The 24305-nt window shown below is 33.5% G+C and overlaps 4 protein-coding genes across 4 annotated transcripts; 3 read left to right on the forward strand and 1 right to left on the reverse strand.

The window, feature by feature from the left end:
• The first annotated feature begins 234 nt into the window (after positions 1-234).
• On the forward strand, positions 235-3318 carry LOC108814863 (apyrase 2). The gene is made up of 9 exons (XM_018587497.2): positions 235-834; positions 1034-1162; positions 1247-1303; positions 1386-1478; positions 1705-1910; positions 2043-2134; positions 2289-2506; positions 2602-2791; positions 3014-3318. The coding sequence occupies exons 1-9, from the start codon at positions 511-513 to the stop codon at positions 3124-3126; spliced, it is 1422 nt and encodes a 473-aa protein (XP_018442999.2). The 5' UTR covers positions 235-510; the 3' UTR covers positions 3127-3318.
• An 8641-nt stretch (positions 3319-11959) lies between these two features.
• LOC108814650 (NAC domain-containing protein 87) lies at positions 11960-13975 on the forward strand. Its single transcript, XM_018587261.2, has 3 exons — positions 11960-12359; positions 12617-12897; positions 13151-13975. Exons 1-3 carry the CDS (start codon positions 12158-12160, stop codon positions 13679-13681), a joined length of 1014 nt encoding a protein of 337 aa, XP_018442763.2. The 5' UTR covers positions 11960-12157; the 3' UTR covers positions 13682-13975.
• Positions 13976-18160: 4185 nt separating this feature from the next.
• LOC108814971 (uncharacterized) lies at positions 18161-19488 on the forward strand (the record flags this gene model as incomplete). Its single annotated transcript, XM_056990654.1, has 2 exons — positions 18161-18529; positions 18611-19488. Coding segments are annotated over 2 exons (1119 nt in total), but the record flags the coding sequence as incomplete, so codon positions are not given.
• Positions 19489-20175: 687 nt separating this feature from the next.
• LOC108815976 (uncharacterized) lies at positions 20176-21816 on the reverse strand. The gene is made up of 6 exons (XM_018588527.2): positions 21616-21816; positions 21467-21517; positions 21241-21292; positions 20798-20856; positions 20592-20637; positions 20176-20455 (listed from the first exon to the last, which is right to left on the reverse strand). Exons 1-6 carry the CDS (start codon positions 21682-21684, stop codon positions 20331-20333), a joined length of 402 nt encoding a protein of 133 aa, XP_018444029.2. The 5' UTR covers positions 21685-21816; the 3' UTR covers positions 20176-20330.
• Positions 21817-24305: the final 2489 nt, after the last annotated feature.

Here is a 24305-nt window from a genome sequence, read left to right on the forward strand (position 1 = left end):
TGAATGAAAATTGGAATTGTGTAAATCACAAAAAACATTATGATACATTTTGTCTTTGTTTTTTTTTTACCTCACCCAGTAAAAATATCAAATCTAACGGCTTTGCACCGTGGTGAATGTCGGAGTTACTATCTCTCCTCCTGCAATCATAAAAAGAGGCCATAACGTCTTTTTGTCTGTTTCTGTCACTGTCACTGTCACTCAAATACAAATACAGATCTAGAAAGCAACAACTTGAAATCCAAGCTTTACATCTCCAGAGATCAATTCGGCGATACTAAACCCCTCACCTAGTAATTAACCAATCGTCCAAATCTGGAGCCGTCACAGGATCCGCCGCAGACCACGGCGTCCTCCGGCACCGGCAAAATACGCTACCGTTCGCCTTCCTACACTGAGCTACTAGACTCCGGAACCGCCGCCACCGTTTCCACCTCCGGTCACCATTCTCCTCCTCTCACCTCCGAATCTCACCAGGGACTCCTCTCCGTCGACGACGACGGACGGAAGATGACGGCTAAGCGTTTGATCGGACGGCACGAGTCTCTCGCCGACAAGATCCAACGCCACCGAGGGATCCTGCTAGTGATCACGGTTCCCGTCGCGCTGATCGCTCTCGTTCTTCTCCTGATCCCTGGGAGATCGACGACCGACGCGGTCGTTGAAGAGTACAATGTTATGCTCAACCGAAAGGGAGGCCCCAACTCGAGGCCTCCGAAGAACTACGCCGTGGTTTTTGATGCGGGAAGCTCTGGGAGCCGTGTACATGTTTACTGTTTTGATCGGAACTTGGATCTTGTTCCTCTCGGGAATGAGCTCGAGCTCTTCCTACAGGTTCTCAGTTCCTCTCTCTCTCTATATATATATATGGCATGAAGTGTGTGTTAATAGGATGCTTGAGCACGCCTAACTAGCATCAAATTCCTTTGTTTCATTATTATTTTTAGTGGTTTGGAACTTCTTGTTTATGCTTCACGTTAGTGGAAGCTTGTTGGAACTTTGGCGCTAAACTGTTGATTGATTTGATTTTTAGCTAAAGCCAGGATTGAGCGCGTATCCGACTGATCCTCGACAAGCAGCAAACTCTTTGGTGTCTCTTCTCGACAAAGCAGAGTCTTCTGTTCCACGCGAGTTGCGTCCCAAGACACCTGTCAGAGTTGGGGTATGGCAACGAGTATCTATCGTATTTTCGTTGTTTATTTTGTGGATCGACTGAAATGTTTTTTTTTTAATTATATCTTGTTAGGCAACTGCAGGTTTGAGGACGCTGGGTCATGAAGCGTCTGAGAATATTTTGCAAGCGGTAATTTTGTTTCTATATACTTTTTGATGCACATTCGTATGCTGAGTTAGCTCTTATACGCTATTATGATTTTGTTTGTAAGGTTAAAGAACTCTTGAGAGATAGAAGCATGCTGAAAACTGAGGCAAATGCTGTTACTGTGCTGGATGGTACCCAGGAAGGTTCTTATCAGTGGGTAAGTTATCCTCAATTTTTTTTTGTTCCTAAAGGAAGTCATGTTGCTTCGTATCTTATGTGTATGTATCTATGCTTTTAGTTTTGTCTTCTCCATTCCGAAGACTGGTATCCTTTCTAGTTTCTTAATTATTCAATAAGTGTTCATTTTTCTGGCAACGGTAAAATTGTTTGAAGTCTTGTATGTAAATATTAAAGTTTACTCTTAATCGGTTTCGACTCTGCAGGTGACAATTAACTACTTGTTGAGAAACTTGGGGAAACCATACTCAGATACTGTTGGAGTGGTTGATCTTGGAGGGGGTTCTGTTCAAATGGCATATGCTATATCCGAGGAAGATGCTGCAAGTGCACCAAAACCATTGGAGGGAGAGGATGCATATGTCAGAGAAATGTATTTGAAAGGACGGAAGTATTTCCTCTATGTTCACAGGTTGGTAAGCTGTAGTGGTTTTCTTTATTTCATGTTTCTTCAAATTTCTTCTTCCTTTCATGCCAGACACACAACTTGTTTATGTCCAAAATAGTTTAATGTAAGATGCTATTTGCCTCTTCTTACTTGTAGTTACCTACATTACGGATTACTGGCTGCCCGAGAAGAGGTTTTGAAAGTTTCTGAAGATTCAAACAACCCCTGCATCGTTACAGGATATAATGGTTAGAGAATATTACTTTATCTTGAAAGCTTTTCTTTCCAACTAGACTTCTTTTAATTTATACTCACCGTATGACACATTTTTCATTATTGCCATTATCAGACTGGATTTGTAAATTCCGATTTCTTCGTCCTGACATATTTTATTCGCTGTAGGTACTTACAACTATGGAGGAGAAAGGTTTAAAGCCGCTGCGTTGCAATCTGGCGCGAGTCTTGATGCGTGCCGGAGGTTAACGATCAAGGCTCTCAAAGTGAATGATACACTATGTACACACATGAAATGCACATTTGGTGGAGTATGGAATGGTGGTCGAGGTGGTGGCCAAAAGAATATGTTCGTTGCTTCTTTTTTCTTCGATCGTGCTGCTGAGGTAAGCCAACAAAATAAACACCTTTATATTTTCTTCAACAACCTGTGTGTTTCTTTTGTTAAATTCGGGGACACTGAGCTTGGTTATGCGCACAGGCTGGATTCATTGACCCGAAGCAACCTGTAGCTACAGTTCGTCCAATAGACTTTGAGAAAGCAGCAAAGAAAGCTTGCAGTATGAAGATGGAGGAGGGAAAATCCAAGTTCCCACGTGTGGAGGAAGATAATTTGCCTTACTTGTGCATCGATCTCGTTTACCAATATACTCTGCTCATTGATGGATTCGGTAAGCATCTCACTTTTTTCTTTTTCTTTATCAGTCACAACTTATTTGTAGAGGTTTAGGATATATTTGACTAAGACTAAGATGGCTAAAAACACATATGTAAGAGTGGAGAAGTGTTAGACATTAAAAAATTGTATGATCTACCACTGCTACCATGATAATCATATCATGGTGAGTCTATTCATTTTTCTACTTTGTGTTTTGGGCATACAATAAAAATAGGGTTGGAGCCAACACAGATAATAACATTAGTGAAGAAGGTGAAATACGGAGAGCACGCCGTGGAAGCTGCCTGGCCATTGGGTAGCGCCATTGAGGCCGTCTCCTCACCCTGACAGGGCATTTTGGGGATTTACACATCATTCTTTTGGTTTCACTAAGCAAACATTTTATTATTTCCAAATTTTTAATACTGTTTCCCCACAAAAAATATTGTTCTACTAAAAAGTTTCTTTTTGTTGTAATGTTAAGAAACTAAAGAAACTACTATTATTAGTGATATAATGATGATTATTTTTTTATAATGATGATTATGGTTTGATAAAGCATGTTTAATGTGACAATTTGTTGTAGATTTGGCTCAGATATAGGTGATGATTGGTTCGCGGTTTTAAAATTTTAGCTTTAGGTAAATTGGTTCTATCTGTAAAGTTATTATCGTAAATTTTTTAGAGAGATTTTTGTTGTAGTTAAATTTGTTGTAGATATAAGTTACATATGTAATGTATATATAAATAATTAATTTTTATCAATTAAAAATTTTATATTCATATTTGTTTATATATTATCAAAGTTTATTGTTATTTAAATGTGATATGTAAATATAACGATGTTATTTAAAATATTTCAATAATTTTAAAATATCTAAATTAAATTAAATGTTTAAATATGTTTTAGTTATGATTATCTAATTTTTTGATATTACAGATAATTTTTTTGTTTTAAAGATTCTACAGAATATAAAAGAAAGCTTTGTTTATTACCTAAAATACATAAGAAAAAGTTTGCTTTAATTTTTTTTTTGCTATAGCTTTCAAGCATGATTGATAAAAAAATTTAGAAATTTGATGTAAATTTTAACTTATTAAAAATAAAGCTACAAGAAAGATAAAGCTTAACTAATCATCCATGTAGTTAAATAAACTATAGATATTAGATTTAGGCTGACCAAATTTAGCAATTAATGAAAAAATACCAAATCGTTAATAGAAAATAAATGGACTGATGTGTTTAATTTTCCGTTGTGGTGTTTCGTTAATCCACATGGAGATTGAAGTCCAATTATTGTATGTATCTGGTGTCTTGGAAAGATAGACGATTACTTGCACACAAATGGTGAATCATCATTTTGTTTAGCCCCTTCTAAAGATATATGTGTATATATAAAAATTTAGTAGAAGCTGTTTTTCTTCATGGATATTGATATTGTTTATAGAAAATGATTTTTCACATTTTCAGAATTTAAATAATATAAACTGAGGTTTTTATAAATTAACCTATAACTTGGTCCAAACTCTAAAAGAACAATATGAACACTAAAGTATAAGGCTACGACATTATAAATTTATGATCAAATAGAGGCATATTTACTTCATCACGGAATTTCAGTATTTAAAAAATCACAAAGTATTCCAATGGCCGAAGTTCAATTTTTATATATTAGATTTTATTGTTTTGACTGATTTAGAGAACGATATATATAATTTACAAAAAAAATATAATTTACAGTTGTTTTGTTATTTTTCCCTGTTTCCTTTTGGCCTCATTTTGGCCCTTTTCATCATATATAAAATGGACTAGTTACTATGAAATGATGTTCAAATATTAATGATTGGTTAGATAATTTGATTATAGGTTCTATATTTTACATTGAAAGTTACATATGTGATCCATATCCAGCAAAAAGGGCATATTTTCAAGCTTCATGGTGAAGGTAAGTTTCATTTTTCAATGAATTATTGGGGAATCATTTGAATTTTAACAAGTAGAGAATAAAGCAAACTCAATAATACTAATTTGTCCATAAAAATGAAGACATATGACACATTTGTTTTCAAAGGAGAATCGTGTGGTTTTGCTTTCAGAATTTGATAAGACTACTCCTAGATGAATGGATCACCAGTCTCTACTTTTTCCAGTAATCCGTTTGGAGACATAATTTTTTTTCGAGTTAATGTTATATTGAAAACTTTTAGTAACTGGAAAATTAATCTTTAGTTTAAAATATACGATGCAATATGTGAATTGCACAGATCATTGCCTTAAACTTGGAACGTTTATTATAAGATTCAGAGTCAGACTAAGGAGATGCTTTTTGTAATTAAAACGAGTTTCTTTAATCAATGGTTTTTACATCATTTTCTAAACCAATATATAATTTGATTACTAGAGTTATGTTCGGAAAAAAAGAGTTTGAACGTAAGAAAAATAAAGGAAGTTCGGAGAACACACATGAATAAGTGACATGCATTGATTGGTGAACTAGATAATTTTCTGGATGTGACACTTTACTTATGAATATGGAAATATAATCATTTGTTTACCATATATCAATGTATATGCACACGACACATGTGGATTTATATCATTTGTTATGAAAAGATTTGATTTCCGATGCAGCAATGCTTAATGATTTTAGATTGTGTACTTTTCTGAATTTGTGATCCTGTTATATTGTTATAAGCAAATCCCGTTAAAAAGATTATAAGCATTAAGAATTGATTTTCTATCCATATTGCTACTTGTATGAATGTGTATGTATACATAGATACGTAAGAATGCGGAGAGGTTGTGCAATGGAACATGGATGATAGAATGGTCTACTCTAGATATGGGCATTCGGGTCGTCGGGTCGGGTTCGGGCCGGATCTTTTCGGGTCCGGGTTTTTCAGGTTTAGGAGTTTAGGACCCGATAGAATAATTTCAAATTTTTGGTTCCGGATCGGTTCGGGTCGTACCGGGTCGGGTCGGATCTTATATAGTTGGACCTATTCGGGTAATTATAATTTATCGGTTCGGTCCTGGGTCGGGTTCGGTTCGGGTTCGACCTAAAAATACCTAAAAATACAAAAAAAAATCTGAAAATATTTATATATCCGAAAATATTTAAAATTTTATTAAAATTTGTGTTTTTATTATACTAAAATGTGTATATATACTAAATTATGCGAGATAGAACAATAATTGGTTGTATCCTAGTGGCTAACCCCCTTGCTCTGTTGACAAATAACCCATCTTCGACTCCTCCTCGATTCATTTTATATAATTTACATTATTAATTCGGGTACCCGTTGGATTTCGGGTTCGGTCCAGGTCGGGTCCAAAACTCGCGGGTCTTCTACAACAAGACCCGATAGGATAATTTGATCGGATCGGTTCCTATCCGGACCGGGTTTTTTCGGATCGGTTTCGGGTCGGGTCTTCGGGTCCGGATAAAATGCCCAGGCCTCTACTCTATTTAATCTGCTAGCAAAGTAGCAAAGCCCTCTATGGACATGACAAGGTTGGCAAACTGACTTTCAAATTTTACAAATCAAATTTATAAACCAACTTGATAAGATAATCTTAATTGTATGTTAAATAATCGTTTAAGAACATTATCTCCTTTTCTAAATTACGCAAGACCACTGCCCATCATATTTAATGTTTTAGTGAATATACAGTTGGGATTAGTAAAACATACTCTAATGCTCAAAATACAACTGTCAACTTATTTAGATTTGATTGTACACTGCATCCACATCTAGTTAAATATATATGTGCAGATATCATGTATTGTAGACTATATCTGACCTACGTGTTAATATATTTTCATTATATTAAGAAGTCTATTCAATTAATTACTGTCCGAGAGATATTATACAACCTTGATGTATGTATATCAAAGACAAGTAAGGACTAAGGAACGAAGGAAAATTATCCTGACGTAACTAGAATTGTCTACGAGAATGTAATCTTTAACTAATCAATTATTAGTACATATTTTCGAAGACAACACTCATTTCTAAAAAACTTTCGTAGTTATTGATAGTAGCAAACACTATAATATTCCGAGTTTAAGATTATCACACCGTAATACATATTCCGAGCACAATTTGATGATTAAATTTCTCTAAAGTACGAAAACTAATAAAACAAATATAGAACTACAATATTCTTGGGGATGCCGAAACGGTGAACCATTCTTCCAAAGCTTGGGGATGCCGAGGTTTGTGTGAAAGTAGTAGCAGAGGAAGGCGTTTCAGGAGAAAGCAGCGAAGAAGATAGTAGTACAGAGAGCAGAGTTTCCTTGAGAGGAGAAGAAGAGTCGATCTTTTGGGTTATGAAGAAGTCAAAACCCTAGAAAAAGATCCAGCGGTCACAAGGGTGAAACAAGGGTGAAGAGCCTGGTTGCAGAGATATAGACCAGGCAGTCGTTCAGTTGTCACCGGTAAAACTTCTCTGGGAGGTGGTGACCAGTTCGGCGGTCCCTCCGACCCGAGACGGGGGAGAGAACCCGGGGAAGGAGAGTCGAACTGTGGAGTGACCGGTAGATAATTCTCAAAAAAAAAAAATTCAAAACTTTAATTTGAAATTTTCAATAGTGAAATTTCAAATATAGAATGTTAGTATTCAAAACTTTAAATTTAAAGTTTAACATTTTTATTTTTATTTTGGTCCTTACAATTATATATTATATTTTATTTTTCTTAGATATTTTGTTGTTTATCATTTTAATCTTTTAAAAAAATCACATCTTATAATATTTTATATATGTTTTCATAAATTTTGGTTTTACACATAATACTAAATATAAATCTTAAAATAAGAAGTTTTAAGATTTAAAAACATCTTTAGAATTCAAATAGGAAGTTTAAAAATATCTTTAAACTTCAAATATGAAGTTTTGCAAGCTTGAAAATATAGTGTTTTTTATTGTAATTTAATATTTTAGTTATGTATTTATATTTATTTTATATTTATTGTAAGATTTCATTAATTAATAATATCAACGTGATACTTTTATATATGTGCTAGTTATTTATAAGTTTTATGGATTTATATTAATTATAACAAATATATAGACTATAATGTAAAATACAAATAATTTTGAAGTTAGATTTGAATTTTTTTTTTTTGGAAAGAACACGTTAAATTTCAATTTTAAAGTTTTACAAACTCTTAAACAATATCACATAGATAATAAGCAAGCAAATAGCACATATATATATATATATATATGATCTGCCAAATCCAAAATAAACGTATATTATATCTTATACATGTATATTTGTTCCGTTTATAAAATAGTGTCTATATTATACACATTAATAAATTAGATTCCTACCAACAATAACAATAACATCAATCCTAACTTCTTGTTCCTGCAACATACATTTGTGGTCTGTCTCAAACTACGAAACAAACAATTTAGCTTTATATTTTATTTCAACTATCGAGCTAATACTTATAATAAGGCCGTCGGTTTGATCCAAAAGTCCATGTAATAATGCTCTTAGCTTCTAAGCTTTCCAATTTACACATAAATTATATATCTATACACACACTGATGCCTAAGAATTAGTGGTGGTGGCCATGACTTTGAGCAATGTTGAATGACATCATATCCATCATCATCTTTTCACCGCTATGGTACATACTTGCATGTGCGACATATTCACATTAAACCAACTTTATACATATGAGCATATTCACAATATTATTTATGTGTTCCAAAAATGATACCACTGTTTACACCGGTGACCTGTGCATACAGTAGCATACTTTTCAAATTAATAAAAAAATTATAAAACCATCAACTAAACTAGATCTATCTTTTTTTTTTGTCAGAATACTTGTATTGTGTCGGAGTTCTCATTTTCATAAGGTAAAATAGGTTTAATAAACCGTGAATATGGAGCCATTTACTACTTTATTTACATTCTCAAATCCCCACCACCACTACATGTGAGACTTTCTTAACCGAGAAACTATACATGTTTGAGCATATTTGTTTTGAAAATAAATAAATCATAAACATAAAACATAACGAAAGAAAATAAATAAAGGAAATCGTAAATTACAAAAGAAAATTGACGCTTACACAAGAAGGCGAGAGCGTTGGTATGACATAATCCCTGGCCGCACATCTCAACGGCTTATGGTGGGTCCACGTGGCCCATTAAGATCCCGGGAAAGCGATAGTGATGACGTAAAAGTTGACGTCGAATAGCCCTCATCCAATGATGCGGCTCCTTCGCTTTGCAGCTCTTCTTCTGGAGAAAAATTCAACTCCTCCTACATCCCACAAACATTTAAAAATTATTCCTCCACAGGGTCCACACGTCTGAAAAGTTTAAAATAAAACAACATGATCAATACTAAATTTACCAGGAAACAGTATACATATTGCTATAATGTTTAAAAGCTGATTTTATTCCATATCTTTTGGTCCACATTATGTTATTTTAAACATTTTAATATGAATTGTTATTCTTATCCAATTTCCTTAATATATGCATGCTACACGTATGATAAACGCGTTTAAGTGAGATAATTAAGGGAAAAGGAACAATTTAAGGTTAAGACAAATATAGATTATAGTGTGAAAATTATGTTGGAATTTACGAACATTTTGCCACAAATAACTTTTGTAAACTACTCCCTCTGTTTTTTAAAGATGTATGTTTTAGGAATTTTTTTTGTTTCAAAAAGATGTATTTTCATATTTTCAATGTAATTTTTGTCAATTAATTATGAATAATTGTGAATTTCAAAAACATTAATTGCATTTCTTGAAATTTTATTGGTTTAGAAATATAGGAAATATAAAATAACAAAAAACTATGCACTAATAAGTAAATTTTAATATGTTTTATTAAAAAGTGTGAAAATCTCAAAACATGTATTATTTAAAAATAGAGGGAATAATTTATAACTGCAGGTAATTAATCTGGATTAGAAATCATCTTTAGGAAGAAAGCAAAAGAATCATATAACTTTTTAAAAAAATATGACAACTGTATAAAAGCACAACTTACAACAGCTTGTGATATGCCACATTAAATATGTACACTATAAGCTATATATTCAATCAATAAATGTCATTACTAATAAATACATTGGTATATTGGTCAATAAAATGAACAGATCACTGAAATTAAACTAAGACTAACTATACTACTACTTAATAATAGGACCTAAGACGATTCAACAAATTTGTGTATATATTCTTTTTGAAATGCTGGAATAAGTCGGTGGTATGTTACAACGAAACTGACTAAAACGACTTTCCAATTAAATCTGAGTCGGCAATGTGTAGATTATATAAGTTACAAAAAAAAATGTGTAGATTATTAAAAAAATCATAATTAAACTGTTGTTCTTTGTCTTAATAATTTCCAGAAGATGACAGGCTAGAAAATATCTATGGATTTTAATATCTTTAAACGCGTACAGAAAACACTATAGAGCAATATTCAATTATTATTATTTTTCTTAAATCTTTTTTGATCTAACAGTTATTATTCTTAATGAAAGAATTACTATTAATTTTGTAGTCGTGACTGGGTTCGCAGTTTATAATAAACTGTGTAGTTACATAAATATTGTTTAGTCAAGACTGCAATATCATATCGAGTAAAGACAAAAGCTTACATTTAATCTGGTTGGAGGTTTTGTGTCATATATTTCAAAATTGTATAGGAAAATTGGTTGAAGAACGAGTTTTTTCCAACAATCAGAAGAGAGCGACGTGTGAAAGATTTCTTCATTACCATACAAAAATGATTCTGTTAGCCCTTTATCAACAAAAAAAATGATTTTGTTTTTCTTTTATCAAAAAGAAACAACAGACTGTGACAAAGCTATTACCGAGTCAGCCTTCGATGAGCCAAATTCATCCAACCAGAGAACATAAGAATATATTTGTAACATTAATAAATCAAATGTATATAATATTCAGCTCGTAAATTAATCAACTAGTATATTGTTTGTACAGTTGAATTGGTTGGGAGCAGTTCACGCCACATTACAAGATGTCAGACGAAATATTTAAATACATAGAATACACAACCTTGCATTTTTTAGTTTGATGATAAATATATATGACCTAATTTATGTTATGTTATGATGACGTCGACACATATGACATAATTACAAGAGTATAGTAGTCTATTGTATTGCTATTGATTAGTTTGAAATTAAAATGCTATATTATACCAGATTTGCAAAATATATTCAAATCTGAACTTCGTAGTTAGACATTCCTCATAAGATCTTTAGTCAGTCAAGTCGATATATTCACCGACGTAAGACAACTTTAGGTCAATCCCAATTTATAAAAGCCGAAAAGATCTAAGGTATTTAAATGAAAATCATAAAATCACACTACACTAATTGATTAATTAATTAATTACTTATACCAAAATATATATTTTCTTTTTCTTCGGCTTCACTAGAAAGACTAAAACAAACACCACAGAAAAAAGTCACAGCCTTTTGAAGTAGAAGCAAGTAAATACTATCCCATTAATTAAACTATATACACGAAACATATACTAAGCGCATTTCTCGACTTTAAAACGATAAATTGAAGGATGCTTATATAAAACTTTACGATCAATATGAAACTCAGTAGATAGCTAAATAAAAAGGGAGGAGATTGCTTAGGTTTTTTTTTTGTAGGACACTAATCAAATTATATTAATGCGATCTTCAATTATGTGTACATCATATAAAAGTTACAAACTATAACAAGTTTTATTAAATTTATTTTCCACACTTTTCTTTTGGTTTCATCCAAGCGTTCTTTCCCACAGTTTTTGTTTTTCTAAGCCATTGACAATAATAAAGAAATAATTAGTTATATATATTGAAACATTAATCTAATTTAAAGTACGGTTATACATCTTTTTGAACCTATTGTCAATGTCGGATTTTGAGCTATATTGTTATGATCCAGATTAATAAATTTTATAAACTACGTATTTAAAAACTAATAATCTAATTATTGTCTATGTGAAGCTTGTTCAACAATTCAACAGGTCGCTTGGAGCCTACGTATCTTTCTAAATCACCAAAAAGAAGGAAAAAATGAAGAAACAAACAATAATAGTTTTATTATTATTTTATTTACAAAGCTCCTCTAATTCCTCCAATTCCTCTATATAAGCCATTTCCACTCTTTCAATGCTTTTATTTCTCTGCCTTTAACTGCCCAAAAGATTCTCCAGCTAGCTTTCTCAAATCATTTTCTTTCTTCGTTTCCTTCTTGCTTCTCTCTATCAAGAAAATTTTCTGGGCTCTTTTTTCTTATTTTCTTGTTCTTGAATATTTAAACTATACAAGGTAGACAAATACATATAATAAATACAGTGTTACATAGTCATGGCGGTTGTGGTGGAAGAAGAAGTGGTGTTGAATCATGGAGGTGAAGAGCTTGTTGATATGCCACCTGGATTCAGATTTCATCCAACAGACGAAGAGCTCATAACATGCTATCTCAAAGAGAAGGTCTTAGACAGCCGTTTCACGGCTGTGGCCATGGGAGAGGCCGATCTTAACAAGTGCGAGCCCTGGGATTTGCAAAGTAAGTTGTATTCAAACAATTCTTTTTCAAAAAATTCAGCTCTTCTTTGACCATTTGCAAGAGCATTCACACATAAACGCTCAAGGCTTGCTTCTTGGTTAAGATTTACCAATTCTTGAATCATATTTTCACACGGGGCGAACTTATTTTTTCTTCAATTTCCACTCTCAAAAAAAAATACCAAACAAATTTCAATCTTCATTGACTTCTTGACCAAGATTCTGATTGTTAATTCTTGTTTTTATTTGTGGGCATAGAGAGGGCAAAGATGGGGGACAAAGAGTTATACTTCTTCTGTCAAAGGGACAGGAAGTACCCAACGGGGCTGAGGACGAACCGTGCAACCGAGTCCGGGTACTGGAAAGCGACCGGGAAGGACAAGGAGATCTTCAAAGGCAAAGGTTGTCTCGTTGGGATGAAGAAAACACTTGTGTTTTATAGAGGAAGAGCTCCACGAGGTGAAAAGACTAATTGGGTCATGCATGAGTATCGTCTTGAAGGCAAATATTCTTACCACAATCTCCCAAAGTCTGCAAGGGTAAGTTCATATATATAACCAATCTACACATTCTCAAAATGTTTTTCAAATCTATAAATGATAAAGATCTAGTTTAATTATTAATATTCCTTTTTCGTTTTAATATTAGTTTCTTAAACGTGTTTAAATTTGGTGGAAATTTTGTCCTTATCAATAAGTTTGAGTTTATATCCAATCCAAGATTGAGTAACAAGCTAAATAAAAGATTGATACCATATCTAACATTTTTGTTTGTTTGTGATCTTGATTACAGGACGAGTGGGTCGTGTGTAGGGTTTTCCACAAGAACAATCCTGCTACTACAACCCAACAAATGACGAGAATACCCCTTGAAGATCTCACGAGAATGGATTCTCTAGATAACATTGACCATCTCCTAGACTTCTCATCTCTTCCACCTCTCATGGATCCGAGTTTCACGGGCCAACCTGAACAACACAACTTCAAATCCACCAGCCCTCCAACCTACGACATCCTCTCATCACCAATCCAACCTCGTCACTTCAACTCTAGTTACCAGTCAATCTTTGACCACCAGGGTTTTGGTTCTGGTTCCGGTTCTTTATATAACAACAACAGCAACAAAGAGATGATCAAGATGGAGCACTCGTTTGTTAGTGTATCTCAAGAAACCTGCCTGAGCTCAGATGTGAATGCAGCCACGACCACGGAGGTATCTTCGGTCCCGGCAATGAAGCAAGAGATGAGTATGATGGGAATGATGAATGGTAGCAAGTCTTATGACGATCTATGTGACTTAAGAGGGATTTTATGGGACTACTGACTAGATTTAGTCTGGGAGAATTATAGTTAATTAATGATTCAATTGTGATTAAAGAGTGTATTCGTTGGGTTTTAAATTATGTAGTTAATACATTACATATAGGATTTGCTAGGGGGTTAATCCTATGTATTATCTTCGCTTCATTGATCTTATTTAGTTGATTGTGTAATTAGTTTATAGTGTGGAGGAAAAAAAGAAAAAAAAAGGGTTGGGATATATCATTTGGGATTTTTAGTGCTTAGGTAATATATTCTCAGTGTACACTGTAATATACATATAAGTAATTTTCCTATATATATACTTCTTATAGAGTATTAGTTACCAAGATTTACGAAATACTTCATCCGTTTTTGAATAAGTGTCACTTTAACATTTTTCACACAGATTAAAAAATAACATAATATATATAAATTGTTATTAATTACACATTTTTGACTAATACTATTTGAAATAAATATAATTATTTATAAATTCAATGTAATTTACAATTGATTTTTAGCTGAAAATAAGTTTAGTTTGCATTGAAACAGAGGGAGTATATTCCATGCTCTTAGTTAATTTCTATATCCTCAGACAATTTCAAACTCAAGTATGTGAATGTTATGTATTTTTGTCTACAGTTTTTATCATTAATGTAGAATATATATGGTATGGTTTTAGGTTTACTATTGGCATCACTTATAACCATAATCAACATAATTTGTTGAGAAATTAATATGCTAATAGACTCTCTTCTTGTTTTTGAGAAAAAAAAGAATTGAAAATTTGCATTTTCGATCGAATCTGAATAAAACACAGCTCATGAAGCATGTGAATGTTCCCTGAATCTGGGCAGCATATTAGCCTTTTCATATGTCAAATAATTTAGATTATTAGATTATGACACACTATTTATTAATATATCATTGACAACATATATATAGAAAAACATTTCAACTAAAACAGTGATTAGTGATGGGTTTCTTGTGAAAATACAATTCCAGATCCCTAAGTCTTGTGTCATAAGGAACTTGGTTATTACATCAATCACATTACGTTTTCCTACTAGTTTTTTAATAATTGCGAGTTTTTCGTACGTTTCATATCATTCAATTTTTCAGCACTTGTGATTACATCTTAGTCCGTAAATACATATCTTTTGTTTTTTCAATATATATATACTATTATCTCAAGGAATTTTCTTGGGTCCCAGAGCACAAAGCTTGGCTTTACATGGAATAAGATATGGCTGCAGATCTATGTTTAAGATTTAGTAGCAGATCTGTTTTTGATGAATGTGCTGTAATATTCTTAGAATTAAATTCCTTATATTTTATAGAAAAAATGACAAAGATATACATTTTAAAACAACGTACCAATTTGAAAAGCATACAAAGCAACATATTAGCAAATTTTATTAAAAAGCATGAACATGATACTGTATAAACATAATGCCATGCAGCTAATACATTTTTTCACTTCTTCAAATTCCTTGTTTTATAGATATTCGTATCCTTTATATTTTCTATATGCTCTTCCTATTACCATAATTTTCTAAAAATGATGCAAACGTTCGTACTCCCTCCGTTTTTAAAAGATTCATGTTCTAGAGAAAAAATTTGTTTCAAAAAGATACATTTTTTATATTTTCAATGCAATATTTATCAACTAATAATGAAAAATTGTGAAATTCAAAAACATTAATTGCATTTTGTAAAGTTTTATTGGTTTAAAAATATTGGAAATATAAAATTACAGAAAACTATGTATTTATAGCTAAATTTTAATATGTTTTATTAAAAAGTGTGAAAATCCTAAAACATAGATCTTTTAAAAACAGATGGAGTATGTAGATAATTATCGAAGCGACTAAAAATAAACAAAAACTCTTAACCGTACATAAATAAATGATGTATCGGATTCAATGAACTCTGCTTGTTTGGAAATAAGCGTGTGAGTCTCTTCCACCTCAAATTCAGGATATAAAACTCATTAATTATTTGTTGAATCTTGGACATGAATTCAATGGTAATTTTTTGGCTTACAACATTTGTAGAAAGCGGTTTTGTTAACTACTCCCTCCGAAATTATGATTTTTTGGATTTTATTTTTGTTCCACAAAAATAGATTTTCTATATTTTTAAGGTACTTTTGTATACTTTTAAGAATTATTAATTGTGACTATTTGAATTGATTAAATTTTATTGGTAGATAATTATTAGAAATTGTATAAACATAAATAATAAATGAAAATTGGCAAATATTTATTATAGTCTTAATAAACGTGAAAACTCTAGAAAATCTTACTTTGAGGAATGGAGGGAGTAAAAATTTGTAAAAGGAAAATGCATGAATGTGAGCATTATTTTAATGCGCATAATATCAGGACTTTCCATTTAAAGCGAAGCTTTTAGATCGATACTTGCAGCAAAACTAACCGTTTTCTTCCCCCTTTTCGGTTTCTAGATGATGATGATCTCTATTGCCTCTCTTATACTGTCTCTTTCTTCTATCCTTTTCCTTCAGTTCATTATGTTTATACACAAAACCATATTCTATAAATATAATCATTTGTTGAACAAAATATAATCATTTAGATTACCAAAAAAAAATATAATCATTTAATTATCGTCCAGAAGACATGTAAAAGTAGACATTTTTTTTGTCACAGATGTAAAAGTAGACATATACATTGAATTGAATGATTATATTTTGTCATAGAAACTTAAATTTGATCAATGATTGTACTTTATTATTTTGTATTGAATTTTCTGTCATCGCGTAAATTTGAAATGATAGATAACAAGTGTGAATTTATAACAAATGTAACAAAAAAAAAGAAATTAACCGAAACCGTAGTAGAGTTTACAGGAGAAAGAAACTTAACAGTAAAAAAAAAAGAAACTTAACAGTCACAGGCGTTAGCCGCGATCCAAAACCTCGTACCGTTTCGAAATGTTTTTGCTTAACCGGTTGCAGTTTCTCACAAAAGTTGCTTCTTTTTACAGCTGATTTGTTGTTATCAGTAATAAATCCAATTTTCAATTTCAAAAGTTTGGCATGATTTTGATGCAAAAGCAATTAAGCGATTAAATTAAACATTTCATTGTTGTTACAAATACAAAGAGCGGATCAGATTAGCCAGTAGACAGCTATACCATGGACCATAATGGGTTTGACAAAAAGAAACATAGCACTATATATTGGGCTAATGTAAAGATCATGGGCTTAGTTCGTTAATATTTTCAATTACTGTTGGGATAAGTATTGTGTCTTAATTAGGATCGAAATCACATGGGCTGGGCATAAATAGCTAGTTATTGTCCTCTACTCCTTATGGGCTTTAAGAAAACAAAAATCAAATGAAATATTATTGGAAGATTGAGGCCTGAGTTAGACAATACTATAACAGCACTACAAAACTTAATTAATTATTCCGTTAATTAAGATAGAAAGTTGATTTTGATAGGTCTATATTTGAGTGAAACACCTTTATTCGACAACCACTAATTGGTCTTGATATAAGGATTAGCTGGAACATGACCAACATGTTAACCCATCAATAACAAGGATGGTGACAGAAAATCAGGAATACTACTAGCATTTTTCATCAAAATAATAGTTAATATAAACCGAAATAATTTTTGATAAATATATTCTTCTAGAAACAAATAATTAATTGGTCTAGTATGATCATGTCAGTCATACATACGATAACCATATTGATAGACCAATAATGATTATTCCTATGTTAGGAAGAAAAAAACAAGAAAAAAAAAATCAATGAGTGGGGTTTTAACCAATACTATTAAATTAACAAAAAGAAGATCAATGAGACAATAATTAACAAAACGACTAAGGGAGTGATTAATTAATAATTACCTAATCTTCTCTCACTCTATCTCTCTCTCATTCGAGAAGTCAGCATAGTAGTCGTTTCTCTCTCCATTTCAAAAGAGAAGGAGCGCCCTTGCTTTCTTCTCTCTTCTCGCCGCTTCTCCTCAATCTCTCCTATTTGTCATCGACGACATCACCAAGATACAGTGATAATCAGTTTCCATCGTGGAGGTATATAAGAAAGTGTACATCCTCTCTGCGCAGGTCTAAAAATTCTGGCTCTCACCGACACTTGTTCTGTTAATCTAAATTCCTGCTGGTTTTCCACAGTCATCATGGGAACAGCTGTTACTAGTGTTCCTGTCTTAATTTCGGTTCTTATCCTCTAAAACGACCGTATAGTTGCATCTATTTGTTTTTTACCCCAACATCGTTGATTCCATTTTGCTACTGGTGTTTAGAGAACATATTAGTAATCATTCAGCTTGAATGTGTTATTTATTTTAACCACAAAGCTAGTGGATTTATAGCTGAGTATTAGCAAATAATTTCATTTATACAATTACAAAGTAAGATTTACAGAGTTTACAAGTTTATAAATTATAAAGTAGCATCGAGAAGATTTACTCCATTTTGTCTGTCACATGTGAAGGCAGTGAGTAAAAAACAGAGTTCAAAACGGGAGCACTCTGTTGTGTTGTGGCCTCAAGGCCACTGGTAACAACCAAATCACCACCCCGCAGCAGCGGAAGGGATGTTCCCCCATCGCGTCAAGATGATGCACTGCAATGGCGGACAAATCTCAGCTTCTCACCTGCTGTATATACTAGAGAAGGTTTGGATCAAGATACGAGTGACGATGATGACAGTCACAGGTTTGGACTCTACTCGAGCACAAGTAGACGAAGTGAAACTCTGGAATCCTGTTTTCAGCAATCGCCAAGATGGGCTTCAAACTCGTCTGCTTCTGGTGGGATTGAAGAGAATGCCATACCAATAACAAATAGCTCAAAGCCTCCATGCTTGAATGAGGTAAGTAATGTTGATCTTCTTACTATCTCCAAAATGAGCTTTTCATGATAGATGAACCATATAACCTCGCTTGTATTACAGGAGAAGAGTTTTGATAGAGAAAGTACAGCTATCTCCCCGAGTTTTAGCTCTTTGCAGCCTCTTTCAGCACCAACTGCCTCACGGGTGACTCCAAGCAAACAACCTTTAAGTCTCACTCACTGCTCTTATCCTCTAGTCTTCAGCAACCCGGTTTCAAATTGTGAGAATCCTCAACTTGATCATTCGCAACAAGACTCATGCACAGATCCTGTTTCCAGTTTCATGACGTCCACAAGAAACCACCAAGGCTCACCAGTAGAGGAGGCATCACCAAACCCGAGTAATAGTGACATGCTGCTAGATGTGGAAAGATCCAACGAAACACAAGTAGAAAACCACCAGACATCTGAACCAGGTTCAACGACACAACATAGATGCGGAGTCTGCAAAAAGCTCCTATCTCAGAGATCTCCATGGTGCTCTCACAAGATACTGAGAAGCGAAGACATGCCAGCTGCCGGTGTTTTCCCCTGCCACCACGTCTACCATGTCGAATGTTTAGACAAAGTGACCCCAACTTCTCAAACCCGAGACCCGTCTTGTCCTGCCTGCTCCGATACCATCGAGCAACCACTGATAGTCCCTGAGACGCTGCAACAAGCGCTAAGATCTCTAAGAAGAAGCCACACAGCTCTGGGTTCAGAGCTGCTTAGTAATGACAATCAAACAAGACAGATTAGAAGAAGAAGAAGACATAAATGGGAGAAACTCAGCTGCTGTTTGAATATAAGCTTCCTATCTTCTTCCTAAAACCCAACATGACCTGATTCTATTTAAGTTCTTCTATATAACACTTTACTTGGATCTAGCTCATAAATGTAACCATATGTTTAGTGATTTACCATGCCATTGTAACAACAAAAAGGATGATTTTTTTACTTGTAGACCAAAATAAAACTCTATATTCCATTGTGAGACACAAAAAACAAGAAACATTACAAACGAGTTCTGGTTGGTTCAGAACTGTTGGTAATAAAAAAACATTGAAAACATAACACAAAAACATTGAAAACACAACAGAACACTCTGAGTCTAGATTTGTCTGAGAATTGGAATCAGAAACAAAAACCTAATAAGAAAAACACATATTTTTTGTTTGGGGTGTTAAAGCTCGCAAAAGCCATCCCAGCGTCCGAGTAAATCGTACGCTCAGGCAGCAAGCAGTCTTCATCGCTGAAAACAAAAGGGATTATATCAAAGATAAGGGCATCGAAGCCTTTTCCCTCACCGGAGCAGCCAGCCATAGCTTCCAGAAGAAGGACATGGGGTTGCTCGTGATGATCGGAGAAGGTCAAAAACCCTAATCCCTGAGCCCTTTTTTCTCAGCTCGGATAAGATCAAGTAGTTTTTGAAGTTCAAAGATGGTTACTTGCTCGTTATTTATATTGCCTTTCCTCAAAACCCTAACCCTAGTCCGCTTCTTATTACTGAAATTCCTACATTACCCTCGTATAAAGAGATCATATAACAAAACAGAGCCAAAAACTATTTTAATATTGTTCAGAAAACCCCATAACTCCTAAAAGAATATAAACGATCCCTCTGTATCTATATGTGAGTCGAGCTTGACAAGAATGATCCTTGGCACGGAACTTAATGAGTTTTATAAAATAGAAGTATTTACTACACCAAGAACCTCCCTTCTTCTTAAAGCAAAGATTTTGACATACAAAATGGAGAAAGAGAATGAAACAAAAGTGAAAGCTGTGGCTATGTTGTTTTACAGAGGAGACGTTGTAGACTTTTGCATTTTGTTATTCTCTTGTGCCTTTGGTGGTCGAGACGAATGGACTGCTGCTCGGTATGAAGATGAAGCAAGCTGTGCCAGTGCTGGTACGGTGCCACCTGCAAACATTTCCACCCAAAGAAAGACGCAGCGTTCAGGAGAGCTTATTGACACATTAGAAAGATAACCTCAAGTGACACATTATTAAATATGTAAAAGTAGTGGAGCATGAGGAAGGGGAAGAAGATCTCAAACCTGCTACTCCAGCACAGGCAGATGAAACAACTATAACAGGCGGTGCCTGCATTGACACAGAAATAAAATTCAATTGATTCATCAGAATGGGAAAGGTTTTAATACAATTCACTGGTCTTTTCCGCAGAAAATTTATGAATGGAACAAAAAGGAAAACATGATGAACAGAAAAAAATAATTTGCATCATGTTTTGTAAATAGCTTACCCCAACAAGAAAATGTAACCACATGGGTCCTTTTATCCACTTGCGTACAATTGGCATAACTGCGTCAATTAAAATGAGCATTTAAGAAAAAAAAAAGAACAGACTTTTTAAAGCAAGCTTTAAATCTAACTGTTATCAGTAATAGTCTATAACCAACATATAACTCAGACATCAGACAGAAGCCACAACAATTGGTCATCAAAAACACTCAAGCCTTTCCTTGGAACAAGGTATGACTAAGCCCATTGTTCACATTCTTTCTCCAAGTCAGAGAAAGGTGCGCATAAAAGAAGTACAGGTGCAACTCGATCAAAGGTTTCCAGACACAATATAGACGAGGAAAAGAACATCAATCAAGAGTTGAAAGACATAAGTCACAAGAATATATTAATTCTCAGACAAGACTGAACGCGAGGTATAACTTCAAGAGAAGATCTACGTACCATGGTTAAATCCAATGAATGCACTTGCAGTACCACCGACAGCTGATCCAATCTAAACATCATATAAAAAAACATAGATCACTATCATCCTTTAATCTAGAAACAAAAGGGAAAGTCTTCGCATTCTCAAAGTCAAAAAAGAAAATATTTTTACAAGTGAAGCAAACTAAAAGAGTCGAACTTGGCCAAAAGAAATCAAATTTTTTTGAATGAAACATTAACATACCATAGAAAAGCTATCCCTGATGAAGGGAGACACAGTCCATTCACTGGTTTCCTGAATTCAATCAATTTCTGATTAAGAATATGTACTAAAAACAACGAATCTTCGTCTGCAATAGAGATCTGTATATACAAATTGATGCAGAAAAATACCAAGTTTTTCGTAAGAGGGCCTGCGCAGTGATGGCATCTGATCTCTGTCTCGTGGCCTGAATCAGCCATTTTTCTTAGTATGAAGACGAAGAAGAGCTACGTAGGGTTTATACTCTGTTTTGCTTTCTTCCTCTGTTGTTGTTCGGCGAGAAAAAGTCCACCGATCGCCTGCGGATGAGACTACTTTAGTTCCGAACTTAACCACCCACTAAGCTGACGACACGCGAGATTAAACAAACCGAATCGATCTAACCGTGAACTATAAATTAGAATCGTTGGACCGGTCAGGACCGGTTCATTCAGCTCCACCTAATTTTACTTTCTAGGTAATATCTATCTGTTTAAAGGTAATAAGGTGTTTTTGCTTATCCAAGTTTATCTTTTGGAATCTCACTTCTCCATGTTTCAAAGGGTTAACAGCATCTTTTTTTGAAATACAATGTACTAAAACGAATATAAAGAGAGAATAACCGAACAAAAGAATGTACAATAAATAAACTGAAAAAAAAAGAAAAACAAGAATGGATACTATTGACTACTTGCAACTAAACAATCAATCTTTATAAACGATCCGACTTGTCAAAACTAGCCAGCATTTGCGTTTGCAATCAGTCGCACCATGCACACAAACAATCTTTTATAGTATTCAAATAACATAATTAATCACAGTATGTTCTCTGTTGGATGCAGACAAGACTATCTTGTGGCGAACACAAAACTCTTTCTTGTGCTTATGAGAATCACAAGATCACTACAAAAGTCACTTAAAAACTAAACTAAACAAAAGCAGAAAGAAATAGACCCCGAATAGTATCTCTTTTTCTTGTGTGTGTTGGCGTTTAGATGTATAAAAGGAGATTCTTCTCGAGTTGAGAATGCGACCTCTTTAGTTTTGGATTCTCATATTCTCGTTCTGTAGATTCTCAGGAACCAACTTTTCGTCTCCATTTTCTCTCAAAACGAATATAATTCCGCGGTCATTTCCCCCTTCGTCTTGATTCTTAATGTATCCAATACTCTCTCGTTCCATTAAGCTGTCACAATCCTCTAACGATGCCGCCCACGTGTTCAACTATTCTCCCTATGTAAGAAGATCAAATTAAAAAAAAAAGGAAGTAAACAAGAACAAGAATATGTAAAAGGGAAATGAACGTACAAGGAAGAACATTTATTCTGTATCACTCCTCTTTTACTTAAAAGAGTGACATTTCAATGACCATAGTAAAAGGAAAGATGCATGTGGAAAGACTAAGAACAATTAAAATGAGGTGATAAAAAAGTCATAAAATGTCCTAAAAATTAGTTAAACACTAATTATGCAATAAGTAGTGCTTAACTAATATCACACAACATAAAATGATGGGTGTTATTGCCAATAACACACATCCTTTTATATTAACTGATATCAGCAACCAGTACCCTGGAGCAACATGTTACAGTAAAACCTTTTCTTCACTGACTTTTTGTTACCGAGTGAAGAATACCCTTATGCAAGAAGCTAGCATACTCAAATATTGATGGTATCAGCAGCTACATTAATTTGATATATATAAAGCAGTGATTTTCTAGCAATGTCTGGTAAAAAGTGAAATCAAACACATAATTTGCTCGGTTATACTTATTTTTTTGATGGTATTCAAATAGACTTCTAAGACTTGCAGCACTCAATGATAGAAGCCTCTCTTCGTGGAAGCATATTCCCACTCACATGCCAATCAACTATTTCGGCAATATGCTGAAATACTTTTAACTGAAGGTTATGAAATTAAAGTTTCTTTACCAAACAGAATAAAGTGTTAATGAGAAATCAGAACCATGAAAGGTTGAAAAAATATATGCAAAGATATCGTTCAAGGAACATAAGATTTGTTGTTTGACAATTTCCTTTGAAACAACAGACCATATTTCTAGCCAAGCCTCTTTTTTTCCTCTATAAGGCATCTATCAAACTCAATAAGATATGTGAGACTCTATACTTTGATAGTGGATATATATTCTCAATTTCACATATAGAAGCTATCATTCGGCATTTGGCAATCACGACGACTTATATGTACATATATCTTTATCTACGAACTTATTCTTTATAGCTGTATATCAATACGAAAACGTATTTATACTTAATCAGCCAGGAAAAATAGTCGTGACGTCCAATCAATCAGATTCATAATGTAAGAACACATCCATACTTTAGATGTATAGTTCCATCACGAGCTTATACATGCACATGCACACATAACACACGAAGACAATACATTCAAAATATGGACTGGAGACGTGTTAGCTTAGCCTTTAGAATAGACAGGAAACACATACTTACAAACATACATGCATATATACATAACTCAAGCATGGATGCATGGGCCAAATATGTTGTGCTAATCAGAGAATGTAAGATATGGGTTCCCCACTAATTTTTATGCTGTTTAGAGAGAATAGGTACTAAACTTGTTGAAGGAGACATCAAGAAGTATTCTTCATTCTCTTTCCCATGTCTTAATTATCTTTCATGATAAAGCAATGTTGAAACCTAAGTTTCATCCCACTTGCGGCTATCATACAAACCATACCGATATTATTAGTATACACTCATGAAACATTAGCCATTTTTTATTGTTATATGAAAAATCTATCTTAAAGTTTCAATAGAAAATGCTAAGGCTCAAGATGTATCTAGAGACTGAATAATA

The sequence above is a fragment of the Raphanus sativus genome, chromosome 7, assembly GCF_000801105.2.
Source record: "Raphanus sativus cultivar WK10039 chromosome 7, ASM80110v3, whole genome shotgun sequence".
Classification (NCBI taxonomy): Eukaryota; Viridiplantae; Streptophyta; class Magnoliopsida; order Brassicales; family Brassicaceae; genus Raphanus; species Raphanus sativus.